Genomic DNA, 14,239 nt, shown 5'->3' on the forward strand with positions numbered 1-14,239 from the left:
GCCAATTGTTCCCAGAATCTCACCAAACATTTAAGGTAAGCCAGCCCTCTCAAACTGACCCACCTCAGTTAACTTCCTGAGGGCTGCACCCAGATGAAACAACTGACAGTCCACTTTTCTGTGCCAGGGTGGCAGGTGGAGTGGGGACGGGTAGTGACCACATGTGTGGCCACGACTGACCTCTGGCTGCCGTTGCGGATGAAGCCTGAGGGGCACTCCTGCATGCACTCGCCGTCGTGGATCACGAAACCCTCGGAGTCGCTGCTCTCGGCGCTGAGGATGTTGGCGCAGAAGTCACGGTCCACACAGCGCCAGCCCTCAAACCTGTAGGTGTTGGGCGGGCAGGCAGGCACGCAGACACCGGCGTAGTAGTAGTGGCGGCAAGCTACACAGGCCGTGTCGTTGTCAGGCGCGCTGCAGCTGCCCAGGCACTCGGGGTGGCAGCACTCGTTGTTCTCGGTGCATGCCCTCTTCCCACATGCGCTCGGGCACACTGTGGAGACAGAGGAGAGACGGAGGTGAGACCAGGCAGGGGCGGCACTGCCTTCTCTGGCCCTGGCCAGCATCCTTCTGGGTCATTCACTGCTACCACCAGCACCAGATCGCTCACTGAGGAGACAATACAAAAACACACTACGAAATCCTCTCCCCAACCACTGTCCTTTCAACCCACTTAGACCTGCAGAGAGTAGATATATTTAAAGTTCAGCCGGTCCTAGGAACTCCTTGTTTAGGACAAACCATTAGCTTCTGTGATCCTGATCCTCTCTCTTCCCATCTGTAAAATGAGGGAGATAATACCCACTTTTGAAGGTTGCCTCAGGCATGGGTGAGCCAGTAGAAGCCCTACAGGGACCCCATGGTTCATTAATAATTTAAAAGGCATTGTGTATGCTCACTTTGCATTTCAAATATGTTCCTTACTGAAAACTCTTTTAAAGTCTTAGTGTGTAGAAATGCTTATTTTGAAAATGATTAAACTACACTCTATAGTAAAGATGATAGCATTCAAAATGGCTTCAGGAAAATTTCTCTTGGCTTAGATGATATCAAAGGTGTTACCCCAAATAAGCCATGATATCCTAACCTGTAAGATGACCAAGAAGTCACCATGTCTGAGGGTCATTCTCAAGTCCAAGAACATGCGTTTGTTACAGGAAAGGGGTCCTGACCCAGACCCCAAGAGAGGGTTCTTGGATTTTACTCAAGAATAATTCAGGGTGAGTCTATAAACTGAGAGCAAGTTGATTAGGAAAGTAAAGGAACAGAAGAACGGCTACTCTTACAGACACAGCAGCCTGGAGGGCTGCTGGTTGCCCATTTTTATGGTTATTTCTTGATGATATGCTAAACAAGGGGTGGATTATTCATACCTCTCCTTTTTAGACCATATAAGGTAACTTCCTGATGTTGCTATGGCATCTGTAAACACTCATGGCGCTGGTGGGAGTGCAGCAGTGAGGACGACCACAGGTCACTCTTGTCACCATCTTGGTTTTGGTGGGTTTGGGCCAGCTTCTTTACTGCAACTGTTAGATCAGCAAGGTCTTTATGACCTGTATTTTGTGCTGACCTTTAATCTCATCCTATGACTTAGAATGCCTTAACCGTCTGGAATTTGGCCTCTTTTTACCTAGCTCCTATTCATGATGGAGTTGCTCTGGTTTCAATGCCTCTGACAGGTGGGTGAGTAGTATCTCTGAGCCCACGGAACCACAGGATATTAGAAGCCATCTCCTCTAAGCCTCTTTATGTGCTAAAGTTAAATCAGTGTCTAATAACCACAGATCCATGGTGTACATCCCAAATAGATGAGTTGGCATTTATTTCCATAACAATGCTGTCATGATCACACTCTGTGGGCTGTTAGTCTTACTTGTAAATTAAGTATAAATCAACAAAATATGCAATCTGGTTTGCATTATACATTTCCTACTTTATCCTCAAATTGGAAAACAATACAAAATTATTTAAATGTGTATGTTTTTGACTCTGACCTGCAATACTGAGTGGAGATTCTAGAATTCGTTTTTTCTTGTAATAAAAATACATGATGAAAAAAATCAGAGATCACAAACAAGAGAATATAGAGAACAAGTAAGTCCACGTACCCACAAGTGACCCCTTTATTAATATCTTCATGCAGACCTTCCCTGGTCCTTTCTTATGTATGTACATGGACATATAAATACAAGTATCTATAAAAAGGACAAGCCATTCTGAAAGTTTTTTTTCTTGGCACAAAAGATTGTGAATTCCACAACATTTAACAGCAGTACTACATCCCATTGTAGACTGTATCGTAAGTTACACCTATTCCCAACTATAAGATATTTCTTTACTTTTCATTACTGCAATCAGCAAAGCAATCTTCATGAGCACCCTTAACATTTTGTTCGGATCAATTTCCAGAATTCATCTTGTTGGGTTAAACTGTCCTCTAGAAAGTCTGTACCAGCTTATATACCCACTAGTTGCCTCCAAGAGTTCCTATCTCGCTGCAAATAGGTGAACTTGAAAACAGATATCAGAACTTGGACATGCAAATAAACAGTGTCACCTCTGAAGAAAACTGCTGTGATACTGTCAAGTTTAAAATACTTTTGCAACTTTCTCTTTTGAAGTCATCCTTTGACAGAAACAACAGGTTGCCTTCCATTATTTATTCTTCTTATCATTTTCAGTAATTTTTAGTTGGAAATATTGCCATCCAGTTACAGACTACATCTCCCAGTCTTCCTTGTAGCTAGAGGTGGCCCTATGACTTAAGTTCTGGCCAGCGAGATATAAACAAACTTTTTGACTGGAACTTCCTGGAAGACTCCTGAGAACAGAGAGGGCATGGCCATCCTCCTCCTTGCTGGCTGGAATGCAGTACTAATGCTTGGAGCTCAAGTACCAACCTTGGACCACAAGGTGAAACATCAAGAATGGTGAAGCATGATAAAAGGAACTTAGTACCTCACAAGAGTCGGGTCACTAGGCTAACTTTGGACTGCTTACTCCAGACATCGTTAGATGCAAGAAAATACACTTTTATCTTGTTTCAATGACTGCTATTCATATATGCAACTGAACTAATCCCAACTGAGACATGTCTTCAGAGCTATCTATAAAGTAAAGAAGAAACCCATTCCTGTCAGTTTATGCCATTTTGTTGATAAGGATTGGCTCTCAATGACTCCAGGCTATTTCCAAAAACTAATCTAACCCACAAGTAATAAGGAGCTACCCATCTCTGATCACATCAAAAAAGTATGCATTTTATGAGTTCCTAAAATGTTGGGATATATATGCTGTCTGACAAGGTGACTTTCTTGAAGAGGATAACACAAATTTGAATTTACAAACCTAGCATTTGCTGTAAACACACACACACTCTCTCTATCATCAAGCCCCCACTTGAAGACAGTTAATAATTTCAAATATATCCATTACAGAGGTGACGTCAAGGTCCAAGATCTAAAGACACAATGAAATTGAATATCCCAATTTCATGTGTTTAAACTGGTAACAACAGAATATAATTCCATCTATTCTTCATTTATTCATTTAGCAACTATTTAATGTGTGCTGCACCTGTGTGCCAGAGAGATGCACGCAGGACCAATGCCAATCCTGTCCCCAAGGAATGGACGACACAGCAAGTACAGGAGTGAGTGGAGCTGCCTGGTGTTTCCTGGACTTCTGGGTGCTGGGGAAGGTTTTGTGGAGTTGAAAGTGGAAAGATGAGCAAGGGAGGAATAAAGAACATGGTAGGCGCAATCACATGTAAATGCTTGTAAAAGCAACAGGGTCACTATGGGTGCAAGGGCTGGGTGTTAATGAAGAAGGCCAGGGACCACTGCTCAGGGAGGCACCGAAGGCCTGTCCAAAAGGGTTTAGCCCAACTGTGGATAATATGAAACCATGGAGAGTTTTAGGCAAGGGAACAACATGGCCAGATTTTCGTATCAGAAAGGTTACCTGGCAGCAGTGCAAGGGGCATGATGATCAGAGAGGATAGGGCTGAAAGGAGAGAGGGACCAGGCTGGAAGAGAGTAGACTTCCAGCCTATGTTATTCCCACAAAATTCACGTCGTATAATAGATCTGTGAGGTTCAATAAAACTGGCTAGAGAAACAACTCTCACATTCCTGCTCATCAGGCGTGTGCCAGCTGTATTAAGAATACACCCATCTCGGAGCACTGAAGTCCCTGGAGGTTGCTCTTCAGACATCACCATCACCATGCTTTGTCATTAGAGGAAGGAAACACTGATTGAGAATCTTACCGTCATCATCAGAGACTAACTGGGGGGACCAACATCTACTTGCAGAATCCCTTTCCCTGACAATTTAAAGAAAACATTACATAAAATGATGTGTAATAGATATTAAGATCAAGTAGCTATTAATGCAATAGTAATAACTCAAGAATGTTGAAAAGAACAGAAAAATGTCCCTCTGCACTTGCTTGCAAATGGTTATACCTAAATATCAATGTCGGGCTTTTCCAGGATGAGAAAGAAAGAAAGAAAAAAAAACTTGACAGAGTACTTGTAGACATATTCTGCATTTCCCACACATCTGAACAGTGGTCCCCTGAAACCTCCCAAAGGAGTGAGTGAAATTGTATCATCCAGTCAGTCAGTTCGTGCCACAACCAATACACAGGCTGGGGAAGTCGGGTTTGTTTCGGTGGTGGGAGCTATTTCTGAAGGAACTTCAGTAAAACCAACCAGGAAAAATCATTTTCTTTATATACAGAGCAACTTCTTAAAGGGATCACAAATCAAGGGATTCCTTTGTGTTAAATGATGCAAACTATGCATAAACACATGCTCTATGAGGGAGTAGCAATGGAATGTGATGGGGAGAAAAGGGGAAGGTCAAAAGGAAAGGTGATGTGTTTGTTAGAGGACGAACTGTGTCAATAAGCATTGCTCCAGAGATGGCCACCATCCTCCCCTCACTGAAGCACAACCTGAAAGAATCTGGGAGGCAAGCAAGAGAACTCGAGCAAGTGCGGGATTAGAGTCCTGGAGCCAGCTCCAGAAGCCCGCTGTAAATTTTGTCTCATCTCAATGTATATAAATATTATTAGTGTACAGGACCATTAAGGGATTTCTTGAAAAGCCCCGGGCAGTGTGTCTCACCAGCAGATGGATGGCTGTTCCATGTGAGCGCCAAAACGGAGAATTTCATCTAGTACCAAATTTCCATTACAGCGCTATGGGGGAAAGGAAGGGACCCTCTTCTCTGGCTTCTATGAATAAACACACTGAGTGCGATTAAAGGCATTTCAGCTTTTAAAAATACGAGGAAAGCAGAAGCTGCTATAAACTAACAAATATACAGAGAAAAAAGCAAACTGATTTTGCCCATGAGATCTTTCTATTCCTTGGAATTCTTAGTGACCAACAATAAAAACAAAGGCCCATCTAAACTGTTGGAAAAACTAACAATATGTCCCACATCCACCGCTAAAAGGATTGGTTCAGGGTCGCGATCACATAAAAAACGAGGCACTGCATTTAAAAGCTCGTTCTCTTCATTTTTTTTTTTCCTTGGGGGGAGAGGAAAAAGAGTCACACGCATCAGCCTTTAACTCTCTCCTTCTCCAGAGTCCTTGAATGTATCAAATTATTTCTAGAGTTTTTTAAAAAACCATTTGTTTTTGTTCTTGCCAGAGTTTTTAAAAAAATAATCATTAATTTGGAGAAACCATTTTTAAAAGCACACCATAGGCCGGGCGTGGTGGCTCATGCCTGTGATCCCAGCACTTTGGGAGGCCGAGGCAGGCATATCACCTGAGGTCAGGAGTTCAAGACCAGCCTGCCCAACATAGCGAAACCCCATCTCTTACTAAAAATACTAAAATTAGCCAGGTGTGGGGGCACGTGCCTGTAATCCCAGCTACTTGGGAGGCTGAGGCAGGAGAACTGTTTGAACCCAGGAGGCGGAGGCTGCAGTGAGCCAAGATGGCACCACCGCACTCCAGCCTGGGCGACAGAGCTAGATCACGCCATTTTACTCCAGCCTGAGGGACAAGAGCGAAACTCTATCTCCAAAAAAAAAAAAAAAAAAAAAAAAAAGATACTCAACCTCTTCACAAGGAACAAAACACGAAAGAGGGGGTCACTTGGCCGTACAATATTTTACAATGCAAACAATTTTATCCGCGATAATTTCTAGAGGAAAGAACTTATTTCTGTAGATGTTCAAATAAGGTAAAGCTTCTGAATCAAAATACAGAAGCGTTTAGGGCCGTCTCAGCTGTTTCTGGGTTGCCCTAAGGGACACACTGCTGTTCCATATAAACACAGGGAGGCTTTCCCTAGCAGGCATGCATCCTTATGCAGGAGTATTAACTGCTCCTAACTTCATGAAAGTGAGCTTCAACCTCCAAAGTGCATCAGAGAGACACACATGGTCCAAAGAGATTTTATGATTCTCTTGCCTTGCCAGGAGAGGAACTGACCATCAGACAACACAAGGAGGAGAAGGAAAGGGAGAGGAGGGGAGGGCAAGCAAGGGGCTCTAAGTAACCTGACATACAGGGTCCTCCCCCAGTCCGAACAGAAGTCCACCCAGGCCATGGGCATTCTTCTCCAGAAAGGACTTAGCTCAGCTGAGGGAATGAGAAAGGCTTCTTTCGATTTTAGCAGTCAGGCCTCAGGTATGTTACACCCTATAGACCTGGCAGGTTCAGGACTCAGCCCAGCCCTCCCAGGGCTCACAGCCTGAGGACAAGCAGTGGGAATATGAGCCAGTAGCAAGCAAAGGGCAGATTAGGGCTGCTTGCCAGGGTAAGGGACTTCCAGGCCAAAGCTGGAAAAGTGAGTAGGAGCTAGCAGGTGCATGGGGATGTTGGCAGAGCTGACAGAGAGTGTGGGCCAAAAGAAGCAAAGGTAACAAAGAAAACATCGGCACGACTGAAGGATGGAAGCACTGGGGACAGAGGGGAGGGGAGACTGGGAGGAAAGATGGTGTGCCCCGAGGTAGGAGAGCCTGGAACAGTCTTTTAATCCAGCAACAGGAGTTTGGACTACTCTTAAGAGGAAAAAGACTATTTTAAGCAGGAGGCACATGATCAGATGTGCATTTTAGCCACAGCGACCCAGATCAAGTGCATATGAGGAAAAGCAGGGTAGATTCAAGATATGTCCGGGACCATTTGGAAGGGTACAGAACCTTTTTTTTTGAGACGGAGTCTCGCTCTGTCGCCCAGACTGGAGTGCAGTGGCGCTATCTCTGCTCACTGCAAGCTCCACCTCCCGGATTCTAGCCATTCTCCTGCCTCAGCCTCCCGAGTAGCTGGGATTACAGGCGCCTGTCACCACGCCCGGCTAATTTTTTGTATTTCTAGTAGAGACAGGGTTTCACAGTGTTAGCCAGGATGGTCTCAATCTCCTGACCTCATGATCCGTCTGCCTCGGCCTCCCAAAGTGCTGGGATTGCAGGCGTGAGCTACCGCGCTCCGCTGGGTACAGAACTTTTCTTTTGAGGGGTACAGAAAGATTAGCTCAGTCTGGGATGTGTTGTTTTTGTGTACACATTCAAACGGAAATGCCTGGCGCGCAGTTTGTATGGATGCAATCAGGCGCAATCTGAGCTGGAAATGTCCTGAAGTGTGGTCAGCAGATGGATGGAGAGGGGATTGTGGGTGGGGTGTGGGGGAGGTCTGAGGATGCCCGGGGGACCCAGGACAGATCCCAGCACACACCGTGGCCAAGGCTACCACTGTTCACAGGGGCCTAGCAACCCCCAGCAGAGTCTTCACTCCTTTAGAATACCCTACTCCTTTAAAAGAAATGTGCTCCAGTGGATTACAGTGTATTCATCTGTGAATTCCCAGACCCATGTTTCACCCTTCTCTCTCCCCAAGTCTAGGTAACAATAATAATGCATTTGTGGAATTATCTGGAGCCTTGTGAACATGGTACCGAGGGCCTAAAGGCAAAGAGTTTTCAATCAAGGGTTGGTCCTTGCTGCCTTCTGTCTGGTCTTCAAACTAACCAGAGTGACAATAAAAAGAGCCCCTCCCTCAGGGGCTACTTAGGAAGCCTGTGTGCCCTGCTGCTTTTCCAGGGAGGCAGAGGCAGCCCAGCAAACACTTTCGACAGAAAGGATATCTTTATTTCCAACACCCACGAATGACCGCAGAAGGGCTCAGGGAGCCCATGGCTGGCACAGGAGGAGGACAGCCTGGCCAGGGCAGGCGCTGAGTCCACTCAGCCGACAGGTGTGCCACCATGCTCTCACCTCGTAAAATAATCTTCAATCAGCCCTCGCCTCTGTCCTCTCACACATACTACTCTCCACCCCTACCACCACAGTGAAGAACAGAGTGATGGTGAGCACAGGCTTCTCAGGCTCAGAGAGCCACTGTATTGTACCTCGGCACATTAGTTTGAAGTTCTCTAAACAAGTCTGCTAGTTTGGAAAAGGAAGCTTAGTTGAAAATGCTTAGACCCATGAGGTAAAACCAAATGCTGCACATACACACAGTAAAGAAATATTTTCTCAAAATGAAGACAAGAGGATTCTGTCAAGCTTCTGGTCATCCTAAGGAATGGTTAAAGAAAAACCCCACTGAGCCACTGCCTAGAGATTCCAGGAAGAGTTTAAGACAACTTCCAAACAGGTTTCTGCCTGGAGCTGCAGCCATTATGCAGAAGCAGCTATGCATGGCAAAAGAAAGCTCAAGTGGCAAGCTCTGTGTCTTAAACGTTCACAAAAGAAAATCACATAGGCAACATGTCTCTTCTCAATGCCAAAAAGAAACAACCTCATTCTAGAGAAAATATCCCACTACAGTAGTTAGACCCAGAAGAAACACTTTATGGTCTTTGGAATGGAAGATATCACAGTTTGTCTGTCTGAATCTAAATAAAAAGGTTTTCAAGAGAACCAGCGTTTTGGGGGTGCACCCAGGAGCACACAGAAAGGTACACCCAAACAGAACTCTCAGTGTGCATGGCACGGCTGGTTAGTCACAGGGCTGGACCACACCTTTCTGAACCTGTTAAGACAGAAGGCCTGAAAGCTCTCATTTTCTCCCAAGTCCAGTGTGTGCAAGGAGATCTTGCAGTCTTTGAAGGGGGTTGATTTTGAGTCTGCTGTCTTCCTAACAGGAAGAAGCCTAGACAAGGGTGAACTTCCTAAAGTACTAGGGTATACAGAAGGGGCAAGGAGTTACGTATTTTCACCCCTCGTCACTGTCCCTGTTCACTCTCTTCTACATTCCAGTCCCTCTGAGGTGACATTGGGTTGCAGGACTGCTTTACGTCATGCAAAAACAGGCAAGCAGCTTCTAGGGCCATGTTTACCAGCCCAGTTACCTGGCCCAGTTTACCAGCAACAAGTACTTACGCAGTCCTTTCTTTCATCCAATCACAGATTCTTAGATTTGAAGAGAAATTTACGGTTATCCATCGCATACTGATCTAAAGCACTTCTTTACAAAAACCTGGGTGACCCTTCAAACAAAATCTAAGGGAACTCATTACTTTCCAGGAAGTGCTACTCCACTGCCAGATAGCACCCATCTTGACCAACTTCCTCCATACACATATTAAAAATGCACTTTCCTGTACTGGACCCTCCTCAGCCCTCATGCAGGCGTCTGACACACAGGGGAAGTAAGTGGGTGCTGCTTTGTACAGGTCAGACTTTCAAACAATATTCCAAAATGATGGTCATGGCTTCCCTCTGAAGACCTTACTCAGTCACCACTCATGCAACATGCCCCAGACCTATTCTAACAGTACAGAGGCAGTCTGAACAGTGTAGAATATGACAGAACGAAAAGACAACAATGCTCTTTTTTGCCCAAAGCAGCTTGCTTGCAGTTTCTCTGTATGATCTTAAGAATAACTATCATCAAACATAGCTGGCTCACTCTGAGCTTCTAGTCACCTGAAATTCCTAGGTCTTCTTGTTCAGAGAAACTACTCTAATCTCTACTATATGAATGTAATTTATACTGGAGATTCTGAATACAGGACTCTGTATTAATATACAGTTAATATTCACTAAGTATGTTCCATTTGCCTTGCAATACATTAAGCATCTCACATACATTTCTGCATTTAACTTAATCCCCCTAATGATCACAAGGGGGCGGTATCATTATCCTCATTTGTAGATGACCAAATGGTGGAACCAAGAGCACGCAGCTGTTGAAAACTGCAAACCTGGGCTTGGAACCCAGATCCTCCTGATTGCTGATTGCAGCCTCTTTCCCCACTGTGTTTATGGTGGTATGTGGTTGCAGCATGTCTCTATTGTCTAAAACGAAGGGGTGGCCAGGCACAGTGGCTCATGCTTGTAATCTCAGCACTTTGGGAGGCGGGTGGATCACCTGAGGTCAAGAGTTCAAGAGCAGCCTGGTCAACATGGTTAAAGCCCGTCTCTACTGAAAATACAAAAATTAGCTAGGTGTGGTGGTACGCACCTGTAGTCCCAGCTACTCAGGAGGCCAAGGCAGGAGAATTGCTTGAACCTGGGAGGTGGAGGTTGCAGTGAGCCGAGATCGCACCACTGCACTCTAGCCTGGGCAACAGAGTGAGACTCCATCTCAAAAATAAATAGATAAATAAATAAATAAATATTTAAAAAAATGATGAAGGGCTATGGGAGTTCATCTCACGCTACTTTTCCATTTGAGCATGCATCCAAAAAGACAGCACCCTTTTCTCCGCCACACTAAGAGGTGTAGCACTTAGTCTGAAGGACAAAACCCAGGAAATATGACACTCTGGAAAAGAGTCAGGCATCCAGGTGATGCTAAGGAGATAACATGAACCCACTAAGGCCTTCTTTATTTATTGAGTTCCAGCAAATGGAGCCCTCAAGGACTTTTTTTTTTTCTTCTCTGCAGAAGTGTGCACGCAGAGTTTTCAGTCTTGCTGAGCTACATGAATTGATGAAGAAAATAAACTCTCATTATCTAATCTCATTAGTAAGACTTGTTTGGGTAGAACTGGCTCTGTGGGTCATTGAGTCTTTCTGGGTCTTGTTGTTCTATCTCCTGATAGTACAGTCATTTATATATATGGTTATATTTGCCCTAAGGAACATGCTGCAGTAACTGCCTCTGATGAGAGGAGCTTCTGCTTCAGTTGTTGCAATTGAGCAATGACCCTTGCTGATAAACCTGTGGATTTTGGTATCTGTGGGAGGTCCCAGAACGAATCCCCCATGGGCATCAAAAGAAAACTGTCTATGGTACCAGTATGATATCTTACAGGCTGTCGAGCTTGTGAAATTAAAGAACAAAGTCTGTTGTGGAGAACAAGAAAAAATGTAGTTCTACGCACGCCATCCCCTTGGTGGTACATATAATCAAGGCTCACAGAAATATTCAAGTTCCAAGTAGATTCTCACTGCCTGGGGCAGAAGGCATGCCACAAGGTTTGGCTGCTGAATGTATCTGTGAACACTTAATTAATGAGCAAAAGAAATAATCATCTGACAGTGCCCATTGGATCACTTAAGCCTCCGGAACTCCGGAACCAACAGGCAACACTGGGCAGAGTATTAAGAAAAAAGAAAAACAAACAAACACCACAAAAAGGGCAAGCAAGAAACCAGAAGGAGGAAAGTTATAAACAGCATCATTGTTAAATAGAGGTTTTGAGAGCTAATTAGTAAGGGTAAAGAGAGAGAAGCCGTCAATGCAAAGAATTAACACAAAGGCTGAGAAGGAGGCTCAGGAATCGTCCTCTAGCTGGGCTGTTGGGATGGTATAGGTTATATGATTTTCCCCCTTCCTTCACACATTTTTTACAACAGCTTTACTGAGATCTAATTCACATACCCTATAACTCACCCATTTAAAGTGTACAATTTGGTAGCTTTTAGTATATTTACAAAGTTGAACAAACACCACCACAATTAATGTTAGTATTTTTATCACCCCAAAGAAAAACCCAACATTCATTAGCCATGTTTCCCATCCCCTTTCCCTAGGCAATCACTATTATATTTTCTGTCTCTATAGATTTGCCTATTCTGGACATTTTACATGAATGGAATCAGACAATAGATAGTGTCTTTTGTGACTGGCTTCTTTTACTTAGCATAGGTAATGTTTTCAATATTTATTTCTGGTGTGGCATATATCAGTACCTCATTCCTTCTTCTTTTCATTCATAAATTTTGACTTTCATGATTCACATCATGGGAAGATTAGCCCTGTAAACCTTTCTATTAATGTGTAGTGATAAAATCACAGGTACACTGGTCACAGGTTGGTGGAGAGAGGCCCTTCTGGATCTCAGAATCTATCTGCATTCTAGATTTATTTGAAAGGAAAAAGGATTTGGTAACTCTATCAAACTGACTAAATTGTGCCATTCTTTGATACCAGGAAAAAAGAGAGACATCCAATCTGTCAGGGAATGTTCAACCCCCGTGAGCCTCCCCTCTGCTCCAAGTCAGCAGGACACCTGCTCTAATGATGGAGAATAAAATAATGGAATGAGCCTCATCTTTACAGAAATGCCTGGCAGAGGAACTGGATGCTGTATCACAGAAAGCCTCCTTAGATGGCAGCAAGGGAAAGCAAAGGAATAAAGTCCAATATTAAGAAGGGGCTGGGGGTGGAATTTGACCTTCTACTTCTTTTACTATCACTGCATTTTTATAAAACAATATTCTTTTAAAAAATATTCTAGTGTACTTTGAAATCATCCCCAAATTCTTTCTTTTAATCTCATATTCAAAGCCCATTTATAAATTTGGGAAAGAGAGATAAGCTATAATGGTAACAAAAAAAAAAAAAATCAAGGACAAAGGCAATGAAGAACACTGTGGAGTCCAGGCTGGATGGGCCCTGCTCCGGCGTCCTGGCGCGAGGTCATCATGGGCCAGGTTTCTTCACACATGGACATACAGTGTCTCTCTCACAACCCATATCCCCCGCATCTTTTTTTTTTTTTTGAGACAGAGTCTTGCTCTGTCGCTCAGGCTGGAGTGCAGTGGCACAATCTAGGCTCACTGCAACCTCCACCTCCCGGGTTCAAGCAATTCTCCCACCTCAGCCTCCCAAGTAGCTGGGATTATAGGCACCCACCACCACGCCAAGCTAATTTTTTGTATTTTTAGTAGAGATGGGGTTGGTTTCACCGTGTGAGTCAGGATGATATCGCTCTCCTAACCTTGTGATCCACCTGACTTGGCCTCCCAAGGTGCTAGGATCATAGGTATGAGCCACTGAGTACGGTCTTTTTTTTTTTTTTTTTTCTTTCAGGAGTCTTTCACAATAAGAGAAATCACTGCAGAATGGGTGACTATTCTGCAACTCTTCCCAAGTGCTGTGAGCAACAGGCATATGTACATAAAGACACCCATCACTTAATACTGCCTGTTACAGATGCTTAAATGGACAGGGTGGAAAAAATATCCTTTTCACACACTTAAAAGTTACTTCAAGTTATTTTAAATTTGGAACTGTTTGTATATTCCTTATAAGTTTATAAAACTCACACTGTCCCTCCATGACTAACTAAAGTGGAATTGAGAGAGTATTCTATATTTATAACTTGACTGGTTGTTCGTGCTTACAGCCCTATTTCCATTCTCTGTTACTGTACACAGAGTTATGTGAGGTATTGTGGGCTCCTAAATGTTGCTGATTTCCTAACAAGGCAAGCCTGTGTCCCATAGGGACAAACTGGGGACTGTTTTGACCAAGTGGAGGCCAAGCTCAGAGGGAGAGGCCTCCAGCTTTGTGGTTTTGGCTGCATCTCCTAAAACCAGTGTTAGGGCCCACTTCTGGGCAATTACATGGCTTCCTGGTGTTGACCAAAGTATCAATGCTACCGATACACTGTCTATTACACATAACCTTAGAAGCTCAGTGTTACACAGTTGGAGCTGCAAATGTCACTTCTGCCTATTTTGGTAGAAACTGTTAGTCCAAAAGGTGTAATATTTCAAACACCTATGCAAAAGCCCCTGCCACACACATAATCATTTATATCAACATAATTTAAATGACTAAACTGAAGACAGCCACTTGTAGGGAAATTACTATTTAGAGAAGAGTATGCAATGTTTCGGATAAAATTTTGTCAACAGCAGCAGAACTATTTACGAGGACACTGTGATAAATGTACGAGGTACCTGGGGAGGTAGATTTTTTTGTAGTACCTGTGGAACTTAGATTTTTATCTGCACACCTGTATATGCAAATCACAGTGAAGCCTCTTCACAGGTGCTGAGTAAATTGAACGAGAACAGCTTCTCCA

General features: G+C 43.9%; 1 protein-coding gene across 3 annotated transcripts in view; it reads right to left on the reverse strand.

The window, feature by feature from the left end:
- The window catches only part of IGF1R (insulin like growth factor 1 receptor), a 318,275-nt gene that overhangs the window by 73,841 nt on the left and 230,195 nt on the right, over positions 1–14,239 (reverse strand). For all 3 annotated transcript variants that reach the window (XM_033188875.1, XM_033188876.1, XM_033188878.1), the window contains one exon: positions 181–493. In XM_033188875.1, coding sequence (XP_033044766.1) covers positions 181–493 — 313 coding nt within the window. The remainder of the gene's footprint in view (positions 1–180; positions 494–14,239) is intronic.

Source organism: Trachypithecus francoisi, unplaced genomic scaffold, assembly GCF_009764315.1.
Source record: "Trachypithecus francoisi isolate TF-2019V2 unplaced genomic scaffold, Tfra_2.0 Lachesis_group3, whole genome shotgun sequence".
In the NCBI taxonomy this organism is placed as follows: Eukaryota; Metazoa; Chordata; class Mammalia; order Primates; family Cercopithecidae; genus Trachypithecus; species Trachypithecus francoisi.